At 28.1% G+C, this 14,926-nt stretch overlaps 1 protein-coding gene and 1 long non-coding RNA gene across 4 annotated transcripts in view; one reads left to right on the top strand and one right to left on the bottom strand.

The window, feature by feature from the left end:
* The window catches only part of LOC145185736 (supervillin-like), a 23,152-nt gene extending 16,309 nt beyond the window's left edge, over positions 1 to 6,843 (bottom strand). For 2 of the 3 annotated variants that reach the window (XM_090096856.1, XM_090096857.1), the window contains exon 1: positions 5,203 to 5,636. In XM_090096856.1, coding sequence (XP_089952982.1) covers positions 5,203 to 5,250 — 48 coding nt within the window. In that variant the 5' untranslated portion in view covers positions 5,251 to 5,636. Of the gene's footprint in view, positions 1 to 5,202; positions 5,637 to 6,657 lie in introns of those variants that run through there. The other variant, XM_090096858.1, reaches the window with a different exon arrangement.
* Positions 202 to 14,743, top strand: LOC149883613 (uncharacterized). Its single transcript, XR_016455319.1, has 3 exons — positions 202 to 549; positions 12,612 to 13,011; positions 13,272 to 14,743. It is a non-coding gene; the product is annotated as an uncharacterized LOC149883613 (long non-coding RNA).
* Positions 14,744 to 14,926: the final 183 nt, after the last annotated feature.

Raw genomic sequence — 14,926 nt, 5'->3', positions numbered from 1 at the left:
AACACAGCGTTTACATAGGCATTAATTACAGAATAAGTTTCGTGTTTCATCAAAGCGACACTTTTAACAAATTATACAAAGAGATTAAAATTGTTTAATATTTTTAAATAAAATAGAAGGAATGACATTTTTTTCGTCTGATTAGTTTTATCAACGATTTAGTTATAAACTAAGCCTTAAATCTGCTAGACTATAAAACTAAATATGACCTATTTTCAACTACGCAATCCTTTTAAGTCAAATTTTGTTTTTTGTTTTTTTTTTAGTAAAAATATCTTTAGAATTTCTTTTTTTCTGATGTCTCGGAAAAATATCAGAAAAAAAGAAGTTCTAAAGATGTTTTTACTTATAAGTAATAAAATATTTTCTCGTAAAAGTACACAAACTTCTTAATGATTTAAAGTAATGTAGCTTTAAATTGTCTCAACGCCCATAAATCTCTTTTGTTTGTGAGCTTTCAGAGATACATTAAAATAAAAAAATCAAACAGAAACCATACAATGACAAATTTACGAAACTTTCATTCACTAAATTCACGATGGAAAATTTGTAAGTTAATTTTATTTTGTAACTTTATAAAACGCCTTAAAGAGAATATTTCCTTTATTTGCAATTAGATGCACTTAGTTTGTTTTTGTTTTTACGATCCACTTGAGTAAAGTAGATCGAATTTTCCATAGAACCTCTTTTTTTCGATTTTTAGATGACGGGTTTTTACACGAAACAAATTTTAAAATTATATTGACCTATAAAAATTAACATTTACGAGCTTGCAATCGTTACTTCTAGATTTATATTGGATTCCGGCACGCTTTTCTTTATAAACAACAGGATGTTGAAACTTAAAATAAAGCTGATTTTAAATACAAAATAAGGTTTATCTAAAGACGAAAGATTTCAGTAAGAAAAAAAACAAAACAGAAAAGTTGGTGGAAACCGTGTAATTAATTTTTTAAAAAAAGAAAAGAGAAATTCGAAAGAAATAAAAAGAAAGGTTTTTATTTATTTAAAACATTGTTAAACACACGCGAAGAAGTATAATCTAGTTAGTTCTATTCTATTTATATGAAACGAAGAAGTTTGTGAAAAGTTTGTGAAAGTTCAACGAACAGAAGACTATTTAGAGGGAGTGGAGGTTTATCCCCTCACTATCCCGTCCTGAAAAACTGCCAAGAAAAACTTTTTTTTTTAATTTTAGCAAATAGTAACTAACCAAGTAAATATGGTTAGTTACTATTTACTAAAGTTTTGGATATTAGTTTTGAATAGAAAACAACTTCTCCGTGATGCCTATAATCTCTTATACATTTTCGGCATTAGAGAATGCAAAAGCGTACAAAAATAACGGTAAAAAAATGTAGGTGAGAGGGGGGAGAGGGAGAAGCGGGATTAAGAAGGGATAGTAGAAAAGGGACAGAGGAGAACTGAGGCACTCAATACAACTGCTCCCTTTTTCAACAAGAATTTTTTTCAAAAAATGAGGCAGACGTACTTTTAACGATATGCTGTATATACCTTAGATTTAAAGCCGTTTAGAAGAGGTGGAAAAATTAACTATACAAAAAATCAAGACTTTTTTAGACTAAACTTATTTGTATCAAACTAAAAGGGAATATTTTTGTATGGTTTATTTAATACCGGATTTTTAACAATTTGGTAAAGTTCTTTTTTTAAAATTCTATAGAAAAAGCTATCTCTCCACCTCTCTTTTTCTCATCTTCTCTACACTTCTACTTTCCCTCCCCATCCTTCAATATTCTTTAAACGTAAACCCTTTTATGATCCTGATTCAGATATCTTTTTATTAATGGGATTTTTTTTAATGATTATGTTTCGAAGTAGTTAAAGAATGATATAATCAAAGCATACTTAAAGTACTCTCAGGATAAAGATTCTAGGCTTTGTAAATTACAAAACAAAAAAAGTGGCGAGAAGTTAGTTACGTGGGGCAAGAAGAAGTCAGTGTGGTGAGAAGCAAGTCACTTGCGGCGAGAACTGAGTCACGTGTGGTGAGAAGTGAAACAGGGTCAAAGGAAAATAAAGAAAGACAGTGAAATATATTTTAGCAGCCAACTCACTTTTTTATTGATTACAATTGAAACAGCTCACACTTGCTGGTTTGTAATATTAAAACAATCAAAGCTTTCTAATTATAAGCAGAAAACATACACAGATAAATTCATTACGACATTAAGTAAAGAAACTCTTTTTTTACAAAACAAAAACCAGAGGAAGGAATTAAAAAACTTTAAGGTAGTAGGTACACTGAAACTTGGTCCAAAAAGAAGTAATATAGTTAGCTGTCCCACTTATTCCGTACCTCACCTCTCACCTCCTCCATCCGTATTTAGTAATGAATTAGTAATAAAACAATCTTTTTTAATACATTTTAAAAAAAACGCTTCAGTTATGTTGATTTTACCTTTTGATACTCAAATGATATTTAACAAGCTAATAATTGTACCTAAATTTGGTTAGCGCAATTGCGCGAATAGAATCACGCATCGCAAATTTTAAGGTAAAACTAATTTAAATTTTGAATGATTCACAAAAATGAGTTTCACGATAAATCGACTACGAAACGGCCAAAAAAGATTAGAAATAAGAAAAATAAACACCAACATATTTTTTAATGTGATTCATAATTGTGACAAACATGTTTCATCTGTCGAAAATTGCCAATTTAATGTAGAAAAGACTCCAATCAAAAACAGTTTTTTTTTTTTTTTTTTTTTTTTTTTTTCAGAAATCAATTTAAGGATGAAAAAGTTATTTCAAGAGAAAAAACCATTAATTTGGTCAATTTTGTAATAGACATTTTGCTGGCAGTGTTTTTGTTGGCTGTTGTATTGTTACCATTCGTGTTGATATATATTTTTTTATTGGAGAAGTTTGTACATGCTTTAAATATTTTTTATGGAAATATTAAATTGTGTAACAATTTAATACAAAAATTTATATCACCTTGTATAAAGTTAGATTAAACACAAGTAGATATAAATAATTCCACTGATGTCTGTTTTATATGCGTAAATTTTTATGGAGCGCTAAAACATCTTATCCAAAATAAGATAACTGCTTTAGAAGAAAAAGTCTGCCAAACTATATGAACGCATTTAAAATACTATCAGTTAGGTGAATCACAGCATATTACTTCTTTTTAAAAATAATACTCTTTGAAGGGGGCTTTTTATTTTAAAATAAAAGTTTCCGTTTTACAATGTTTGTAATTTCAGTTTCACTCTTGTAATATGATCAGGTTTTCCTTCTATAAATAAAACTTGGAATAATTTTCTTAATAAAAGTAGTAATTTTATTTCCTGTTATCATTCTGACCCTCAAATATTTGAAGCTCATACGAATATAGTGATGAATACATATTCTAAAGACCACGTATCTCAACAAGTATGCATGCACATTCTGCCATACTTGCTTGTTGGGATATAAAACACCCTCTACATTTGCTAATTTACAGTAATAATAATAGTTATATATTAGAAGATAATAATAATATATAAGGATAATAATGATAATATGATGATGACGATGAAAATGATGATGATGATGATGATGATGATGATGATGATGATAATGATGATGATGATGATGATGATGATGATGATGATGATGATGATGATGATGATGATGATGATGATGATGATGATGATGATATCATTTTATCATTTTTTTTACCACAAAAATATTGTCGAAGGAGTAGCAAGAACAACTGATTTATTTTACTCCACAGATTAACTGAGTTCAAAGAGCTCTTTTTTTTTTTCAATAGTTAAAATACAAGATTAATTAAATGCTTGTTTCTCCTAATCTCTCATGGGTTTCCATCAATTAAAAGGAACCAAGCTTTACTTGTTTAGTCAAGCTTTAAGCTTTGTTTAATTTAAAGAGGGTTTTTTGCTCAGTTAAGATTGTAGAAGTATATGAACTAAAGCAGCATTTTTTTAATACTTTCAGTATAATCTTAATTTTAACAATATTTTCAACTAAATTAAATGCTTGTTGAACGCTTAAAAGTGTTGAATGAAGAGCTATTTTATTTCTTCTGTTAAAAAAAAAAAAAAAAAAAAAAAAGACTGCTAGCTAAAATTACAAAAGTTTGATTGGCTTGAGTAATCCACTGCTAAAGTATTACATAAAGTTCAGGAATCGACGTTTGGGTTTCGGTTGTTTCGATGCGATTCGATTTAATAATTGAAAATCGCCCTTTCGATTCGAGAAATTGTAAAATTCCGCGTTTTCGATGGATTCGTTTAATCACGCTACAAACGTCAATGCTTAATAAAGTTAGAGCACATGCAAATAGAAAACCAGATTTATTAAATCTTTTTAATCCTTGTTTACATTAAACCTTTAAAATTGCAGATAAAATGTTATAGCAATTTAATCATGATTGGTATCACTTATTAACCCTTACTTATGTTTGACTTTCTAAATATTCCTTAATTATCTTAAGTTTGACGCGTTTTCATTATTGTATACAGACAAGACTTCAATGTGTAGCTGCTTAAACATCAATTTCTAACGAACGAGGTTACTAATACCTGCGGCAATGTCGCATTGCAGATTTTATTAAGTATCATGCCATGTGCCTATCGTCAACCAAACACAAGCAAGAATAGTTAACTATAGTTTGATTAATAATAATTGTATGGTTTCCATCATTAAAATTTTTAATAAACGAGCCTCTTCTTTACTGAAAAAGTAAATATTCATAAACTATTTGTATATATCTGGTTTTTTGTTTATTTATATCTGTTGGTGTAAACATAGCTGTATTTATTTAGTGTTATTCAGTATCTACATGCAGTTAAAATTCTCACTACGTAAAGTTATTTGTAACGAAGAGTTCAAATATTCAATGTTTTAACATTTTTCGCATTTGAGATCTCATAATAAAAACTAATACCTACGAACAGTTTTTCGCAAATATTTTCATTTTCTTAATTCAAATTAAAGGTTCAATCTCATCATTAAAAATGGCTCTAAAGTTTAGCTGATAAAAACTTTGCTGATAAAAATTTTGCTGATAAAAATTTTGCTGATAAATATTTGATATAAAGATAACCATTTAAATATCACCACTGCTCGCTCCAATCAAAAAGTTTGAAACTATTGCGCCAAACTGACAATAAAAATTATCTTCAACCTTCAAAAAAATAAAAATTCGGTAAAATTGCTACTTACAACACCAACAGTCGGCATAGAATCGTTTGCTGAGTTCTTAACGGTCATAATCTACAAAGGTCCGATTAAATAGTTCCAAGTTTTAGGTTTGGAGTATACAGAGCTCAACAAAATCACAGACCGCACCTGTATTTGATTTTTCTCATTAAATTTTCCACTTAAAAACCGTGTGTTAAAAGCTTTTGAGTTAAAAGCGATAGCTTAATTTTTTGTTCACTCTTTTCAACCCACCACTCTCCAATAAAGTTTCCGTTTTTTTTTAAAAATACTTTTATAGTAACACGTTCTTAGATTTAACAATTGGTTGCTCCAACATAATAACAACACAAAATTTCATATTAGCATACATGCTTTTAAGAAAGCTACTTAAACTGTAATGCGAACATTAATCTCCTTCTTTATTTGCATAAAATGGTTTTAAATAACCGCGCACAATTATAAGCGTTAAAAAAAAAAAAAAAGAAAAATCGAAGTCACGTGATATCAAACAGTATATATTCTACTTCCTTCAGGCATTTATTACACGCGGGGAGCTTCCTAATGAAATTTAATGGAGATAAATAGTGGAGATTGGTTCATTTTAACAATTATAATTAGTGATTTAAAAACAGGACTTTGAAAAATAAATTGGAATGTTTTATTGTTATAACTTTTCTAATCCAAATATATTAATCATAACTTCTTTCGAATAAAGTTGAATTTTTCAAAAAATAAATAAAAATGAAACTGAACTTTATATTCATTATCAACCACAACAAAACAACAACAAAAACCACAACAACAATAAACCACACCAACAGCAACAACAACAATACCAACAACAGCAATAAAAAGTAAATGGGAGAAACGAAAGTTAAAAATCGTATTTCTTCTTTAAAGAACACACTTTTAACATTAAGTTAGACTATATATATATATATATATATATATATATATATATATATATATATATATATATATATATATATATATATATATATATATATATATATATAGTCTTAAATTAAGACTATTATACATATATATGTACATATATGTATATATATAATAGTCTATATACATATACATGTACATATATGTATTTATATAATTGCCTTAATTTAAGAAACTATGATCAAAATTAAGTATAGATTTTAAGAAACATGTAAAAAGAATTTCGTTTAGTATTCATATATTAACATAGTTTGAGGCTTTTAGAAAACTTTTTACAAACCTTGCTGGATGTTTTATTAGAATTTTCCTTAAGATTTCTTAAGCCATCTTCAGATATCTTAAGTAGAGTTATCTTAAGATATCTTAAGTTGAAGAAACTTTTTTTTGTAAAACATTTCTAAAACGTTAAACAACAGGAGCAAGCTTCCTCTGATAAATGAAAGAATTTTTCTTTTCAGTTGACAAAAATATAAAGTTAAAAAGCTAACCAAATAATTGTACTTTAAAATTACAATTTCATACCTTTTCTCAGTCGCCCAAGTAGTAATGATCTATCTGTAAGCGTAATGTGCTGAAGCATTTTTTGGCATTCAACAGAGTTTCTTGGAGTTCGGAAAAAGAAGGAATCGTTTTTGTTAATTGACAAGCTCTGTATATAATGCAAAAACATTAAACACATTTTAAAACGTTTTTCTACTAAACAGTCTAGTTTGTTTTGTAAAAAACATAATTTAGTTTTAATTTTTTTTTTTTTTTAAAGGAAACAATCTCAGCTATTATCATTTTTCTTCGCGGAGTCTAAAGGATGTTTTGAATGCAATTTGAATACAGCGTTTAAGTATTTTGTTCATTTGAATAAGTAGTTGTGCCATGAAATTTTCCCTGGGCGATCATTATAAAGGTAATTCAAGATTCTCAAAAAATTAATTGCTTCCACAATAAATATCATATTTAACTAAATACAGCTGAATTATTACATGGTTTATGATAATGTTAAAAAAATAACAATGATAAATAAAGTTGGGCCATCGTAAATAATTATTCACTAGTAAATAATCAATGCACTAGCATTGGCAAATTTAAAAAAAAAATAGCAAAAAATGTAAGTACTCCTCAGAGTTAAAAATATAAAAATTTCTGTCGAAAGGCATATTTATTATTTATATCAAATAATTACTTAAAGGATATTTTTGAACTTACAGTGTTCCTCATTGCTAAAATACCTTTCCATCCGAAACGGGACTTAAAAAATTTATAAAAATTTTCTTTTATTTTAGCTCACCATTTTACTTCCGAATGAATCTCTTTTCTGAATATCGATCGGTTATAACACCGTGCTGTTCAGCACGGGCTGTGTAAGAATCTATAGAAAAAGTTTTCTCTTCTTGATAGATTCTTAAATAGTCTTTTTTCTAAAAGCTGCTGCCAAAAAACTCCATCAATACTTTATAAGTAACAATTCAGATATATCTATGTTTAATGAAATAGTATATAAAAATAAATGAAATAGTACATAAAAACATATATACTAATAACAGGCAAGAAATATTTGACAAATGCATATTATATGTAAATATAGGTGTATGTAGAAAATTGGGGTGTTTATATAAATGATGATTTTGCGTGTGTGTATCGAGCTTTCTAGCTTTGTAACAGTTACTCTTCTATGTATTAATCCATATTTACCCCAATCTGTATTAAATATGAAGCTAACAATAGAAATTGTTTTTAAAAAAAGCCCTGTGAACATAGCTAACCCAGCACAAACTTAAGTTAAAAAAAAAAGAGGTGTTGAGAGCCATAGGGACGTAAGCCTGTTTAAAGTAATTCAGAGAAAATAGAAAAAGGTCAGAAAGGGAATTTGAACTGAAACTGTAAATTAGATGATTTTATATCAATAAAGATTTGTATAATTATAAATAGTACAAATTTATGAGATTGGCCGCATAATATGTAATTGGGAAAATTTCAGGGTGACATCACTTTGGCTCTTAACGTCTCGAATATAATGGTTATTTGAATATGGGTTTTTAAATGTACGTCAGTATGACGATCGTAGCAATCATTTTTGACCGACGTCACGACTATTTATTCCATTTTGGGTCCTGCTTAAGTTTTTGTTTGAAATTAATTTTGTTTTTGCATTTCAAATTAAATATGCGAATTGCATTTCAAATTGAATATGTGAGTTTTAAATTTCATTTCTTTCATTCTAAATGAATACATTTCTTTCGAAAGGTAAGTTTTAAATTTTTGTATTAATTGGAATTTCAGATAAAAAAATAGTTCAAATTTGGAGTTAAAAGAAATTAAAAAAAAAAAAAAAAAAAGATTTTTTTTTTTTAAATTTTTTTTTAACTCCATGTAGCAACCAGACAATCTCTAATGGCCTTATTATAAAAGGACAAAAATAGACTTCGACAAAGCACTAATTGCAACGATTTTAATTACAACTATCAAAAATGAATTGTCTATAAAAAATGTTTGTCTTTCTAGACAATCATTTTAAAAACGGACACTAAATGAACAATTTCGATTTTTTAATGAGGTATAGAAGATCTATTTCATATATAATTTGGACTTATAACGAGTAATTAAATTTTCACTGCAGCATCGTTTCAAAAACTGAAAACGAGCACAAAATTAAAAATACAATTTTTCTAACAGAAGTTCATTTTTTAATTTTTTGTCCAGCGTGTGCTGTTGATTAAAAAGTTAATGTCTATTTAAAAACCTCAAAATGGACTATTTTGTGCTCAATTGAAGTTCATTAATTACTCAGTTCAGTTGTTTTTCAATTCTCAGTGAATGTGCGTGAAAATTTATTTTTAAAATGCCCTCTCCAGTTTGGGATTTTTCTTAACATTCTATCCTCAGACTGTGAATCTGACTATGATTGGATCTAAATTTTGGAAAATCAACTATTTGTGTAAACATTATTGTCATATTCCGTCCTAAAATTTGTCACCACTTTAAATTTGTCACCATAAAAGTCATTTTTACCATGAGATAAAATTCAAATATAATGTATCGTATATTTTCTTTTTTGTTTCTAAGGGATTTTTTGGGTAATTTAGATTTTATTGGCAAAAATCAATATTTCTGGTTTTATGAAATCAAGTAAATTTAGACAAAATCATAGACACCAAATAGACAAAAAATTATGCTTTGTAGACTTATGAAGTGAAAATTATTTTTTAACTGAGCAATCTTAGGACACCATCAAAAATTTGATAGACACAACAAGGACAAAAAATTAAACATTTGTTGTGTCCATTACAACATACAGAATTGTCTATGTCTGTGTTGTAAGTCTATCCATAGACTAGTCTGGTTACTAACTCCATGTAATGTATTCATGTAATTAACTCCATGTAAATGTATTCATGTAATTAACTCCATGTAAATGTATTCATTTAGAATGAAAGAAATGAAATTTAAAACTCAAAAAAAAAAATCTTTTTTTTTTTTTTTTCATATTTTAAATAATTTTTAGCTAATTCGCAGTTTGAGCGATCGAATACAATATCAGAATTGATGAACAATTTTTATTTTGCGTAGCAGGATAAAAATTGTTGCAGATTTTATGTTCGTTTTAAGTTAAAGATAAATCGCAGTTTGAGATAATTAAAGATTAACAAAAATAAAGAATTGACCTTTTTGTTAATTAATTGAAAAAAGTTTATCTGTAAGGGAAATGACGCTTAAATTGAATTCCCAAGCATGATTAACTCTTTCATTTGTATGAATCAAAACTAATTGAAAATACATGCGCAAACTTTTGTTTTTGGTAAACATTGTACTACTTGTTTTGCACACATTTCCTGTTGTAACGTGTTTTTAAGCTGCTTCATATATATATACATATATATATATATATATATATATATATATATATATATATATATATATATATATATATATATATATATACATACATATATATGTATATAAATAAGTAAAAATAAGTATGTATGTATGTATGTATGTATGTATGTATGTATGTATGTATGTATGTATGTATGTATGTATGTATGTATGTATGTATGTATGTATGTATGTATGTATGTATGTATGTATGTATGTATGTATGTATGTATGTATGTATGTATGTATGTATGTATGTATGTATGTAATCACACCTAATATAAGATTACACTTTAGACCAAATAGTTGATTAATGAGAAATCACACTTTTAAAACTTGAAGAAAATTGTTTACTTATACTATTGTAAATAAATTACATAGACATACAGGGCACCTAAATATTGTAAAAATAAGTAAAAATCTTTCATTTAAATTTTCAGAGTCACGGTTTTGTAATAGGTCTGCAATTTGTTTTTAATTAACGATAATTTACTGTAATGGTATATGAAGATAAATTTCCAAATTTTTTCGACAATAAATAAATAAATTTTAAACGCACAGTAGTCAATTTGGTGTTGAGCAAAGAAAGATGGTATCCAATAGAATTTAAAATACAAAAATACATATATTTCCATACTTACTGTTTAACGTAAGAAAAAATAAAACCGCTTCGTCTTAAGTATGCGTTTACATAAAGATATGAGTACATAAAGATACATTTATATCAAGATACAAGCGGAGCTATTCTCTTACGCAAGCGCTTGCGGTAAGCGTGAGTAATTAACGTGAAATACAAAAGTTTATGGAAGACTAGAGGGGAAGACCCACAATTGTCCATGTTTTTACTTTTGAGAAAAATGGAATTTTGTGTTTGAAGACTTCAACGATTAACACATTAGTTTTAAACATTATAATTCACCTCGATAGCGTCTGATAAATGTGTTTTAAACATTATAATTCACCTCGATAGCGTCTGATAAATGTGTTTTAAACATTATAATTCACCTCGATAGCGTCCGATAAATGTGTTTTAAACATTATAATTCACCTCGATAGCGTCTGATAAATGTGTTTTAAACATTATAATTCACCTCGATAGCGCCCGATAAAATGTGTTTTAAACATTATAATTCACCTCGATAGCGCCCGATAAAATGTGTTTTAAACATTATAATTCACCTTGATAGCGTCTGATAAATGTGTTTTAAACATTATAATTCACCTCGATAGCGCCCGATAAAATGTGTTTTAAACATTATAATTCACCTCGATAGCGCCCGATAAAATGTGTTTTTCATTTGTATATTGCCAGAACGTTAGACTCGTTTGTACATTGTCAGAAAATAAGCACTAGTACATATTGAAAGAAACGCAAACTCGAAAAATTTTAGAATTAGAAAACTATAGTTTTTTTCCTGTAGTCTTCAATTGCTTTTCTTTGAAACCTTTATTTTTGTTTTGCTCTTTGGGTTTTAGATGAAATAAAACGTTTTTTTTTGTAGCGGAAATTATGAAAAAGAGAGCTTTATGATGGTAGAAATTTAAATGGAGATAATATTTCTCAATTATACGACGACCGTTCCTAATTTGCAACAAAAAAATAGAAGAAAAAAATCACAAAAACACGAAAACCCTGTTTCCGTGTTTTTGGCAAGTTATTGGTTGTTTTTTTTTATTAGCGTTCTAGTTTAAATCTCAAAGTACACGTATTTTTTTTTTAAAGAAACTTGTTTATGATAAGCTAGTACCCAAGCCCCGAAATCTTCAGAAACTTTTAATACTAATTTACTTTTCAAAAAGTGACTTTTGTTAAGAGTTCGAGGAATATTTCCTAATTTGTGTTCTGTTCAAGGACAAACCTGAGGGTTATATTACATTGAATGATATTAATGTAATTCAAATAAATTTAGTCAACTGTAAAACATTTTATCTTACTCGTTAACGTGTTTTCAAAATGCATTTTACTTTCTTTTTCTCTCTTGATAATCTGAAACTTAAAAACCTCTTAAGAAACTTTTAATAATAGAATTGCAAAAAAGAACCCTTAAAATAAGAAACTTTCTAGTACAAGCTTATTTGCTTCATTTCTTACAAAAAATAAAAACGTATACCAACATATCTGCAAAAAACGCGGCAAAACACGGGAATTGCAAAAAAAGCGGAAAACACAGAATGGACCACCCTCTGTCAAACAAAAACTGATGAACCGAAATAATGCAGAAAAATATAAATGCATACATTGCATTTTTATGTTTATCCAAACGTGCAAAGTTTCAACACAAGAAAATAAAGTTTTACATCAAAGCGTCTTCGAAGCTAACTAATTATATTCAAAAAATATCAAAAAACACTGTGTAAAATAAAAATTCTGAATTTGTTTAAATTATTTGTATGTGACTGACTTGTTTTGCTACAAACTAATTTCTTAATATTGGTTTGTAAACAATTGATCATTTCTACCCCCAATGGCGGTGCATTTCTTTATTCATTATTATGTCATTTCTATCCACTCATATATCCATATAAAGGCTTGAGAAAACCATTTTTGTGAAAAAGGTATAATTTATGAAAAAGTATAACTTATATTAACGTATTAATTATCTTTTTAGGTTCAAAATTGGATTACCGGTACTACTGACGCACTTCCTTTTCATAAATCTTTTTTTTTTTGATGAAATTAATATATCACGATTGTCCCATGCATTGAGAAAGGTTTAAAGTATAAAGGTGAAAGAGAGAAATCTCATAAAGCAAATTATTGATTTACCGAAATTTACCGAAATTTACCGAAGTTTACCGAACTGATTTACACTGTTGGGACTTTACTTTGATACAAGGCTTGTTCAATATAGTATATCAATTTTGACAGTTTAACAAAAAAACAAAAAAAAAAAAGGGGGGGGTGGGACTAATGGTTTTACAAAAAAATAAGGATAACAAGAAGTAACAAAACTGTGAGGAGATTTAAAACTTCGTTTTATTTTTCGTATCACAAGAAATTTGGATTTGGTAATATACCTTTTTTTATGTAGTTTAATGATTACACTGGTAAACACTATTTTTATCAAACAAATTTTGTGACGATTTTTGTTTATGTTGGTGTACCCTCATTAAAAATATATAATAATTTTGTTTCAATCACATCCAATATTTTTTTGTAACAGCTACATATTCATTTCTGACCTCATATACATGTCTTTCTTTAAATAACTTCATTTAGATGACTGTATAACTATTACATTAACTAACTTACATTTTATTTATGTTAGTTGCGTAGTATATATGGCACGAAGGTGTTCTGGCAACCCCCTCAGCTTCGAAATTTTTCACTTCTAATTGAACAGTGCTTTTTAGACTACTTTGGATTTCCTGTACGACATAAAGATTAATCCTGGGCTCCACACAACTGTTGTGTAACGTGTGTGAGAATCCTATTAAATTGGGTTAAACAAAAACCTAGACATTTTCCATTTGCTAACGGAACTAAAAAATCATGTAAGTGATGGTTATTTTTGTTTGACACAAACAAAAAGCCTTAAAAAGTTTTACAACAAAATCCAAACACACTATCCAGTATTCAAACTTAAACTCGGCCAACAGACTTATCCTACATTGTGCCGAACTGCCTGTGTCAAAGCCTCTAAATTGATCAGAATGTCGGGGTTCTATTTCTGAACTTGCTCTAACTTCACATAGGTATCTTAGGATAGTGATCTAAGTTATAAACCGAACTTCAAAAGAACCGCAGTTATTGATACAAAGTGATTTAAATGGTTTAGTGCGTGATTTGAATCAGTCAATCAGTCAAGACAGAGCTTTTGATGCTTAGATTAAAACAGCTGGAATTCCCTTTCTCCTGATCCGAAAATTTCTTCTTTTCTAATTCTGATCCGAAAATTTTTTTATTTTTCTAAAGCAGAAGATTTAGTCTATTGTAATAAAGTTCCTCTTTTGATGAGTTTATTAAACTTTGAATATGATCCAAGTCATTGGTAATTGCTCTAGACTCCTCAAAAACTAGTTTTACAGCGGTGTTGCTACATAATGGAAAAAATTTCTTTAGTGTCGACTGGGCATAGTTCTAATATGCCCAGTCGGCACTGAAGAAAGACTCACGAAAATATGAAATTTCTTCTTGAAAAAATTACAATTAAAATTTGCGGCAATTTAAAGGCATTGCACTTTTACTTGGATTACAGTTTGCGAATGGGACAGTATAGACAGAAATATTCACTATGTAAAGAAAGTATAACCCAAGAGTGACTCACTCCAGGCCATAAAAATGTTAAAATGATCCTTGAATGAACGCTGGTTACATAGTATTACCGCAGTTACACATAGAGCTCGGCCTGATAAAAAATTTTGTAAAAGCTATGCCTAAATATTGCAGTTGGCTTTTATATCTGAAAGAGAAATTCCACAAAGCTTTGAAGAAAAACTGAATGATTAGGAAAAACTTGCCAAGAAATGTTTTTTGAATGCTGCACCAAAGTTTCTGCGAGACCACAAAGCGGAAAATTACAACGACTTAATAAATGAACTTAAAATGTCATGTAAAGATTTAAGATGTAAAATATCCTTAAAAATGCAACTGGAGTTCAGTATTGCTTGCAGATTATTGTCGGAGATTTAGAAGAGATCAACCAGAAACCTTGTATTTATTGTATATTAAGCAATGATTTCTCTAAATGTAGCTGACTTTTTTACTTTTTACAAAAAGAAGTTTTGATGTCACAAGAGATCTGATGTGTCAATTTTTTTTATTGCAATATTACTAATTGGTAGCCCCAGTACATTCAAAATTTGACATTTATCTTCATGTGACAAAAAATAAATAAATGAAAATTTCTCTAACCAGCGTAATTGTAAGGGAAGTAAATATTAATTTTTGTTGAAAATGATCATTAAAACTGAATTTGACCCT

This window comes from Hydra viridissima, unplaced genomic scaffold (assembly GCF_058129835.1).
Source record: "Hydra viridissima isolate aposymbiotic clone 2 unplaced genomic scaffold, HvirCarnegie_v1 scaffold_9, whole genome shotgun sequence".
NCBI lineage: Eukaryota > Metazoa > Cnidaria > Hydrozoa > Anthoathecata > Hydridae > Hydra > Hydra viridissima.
The sequence above is the reverse complement of the archived record's forward strand: the minus strand, read 5'-3'. Positions and strand labels throughout refer to the sequence as shown.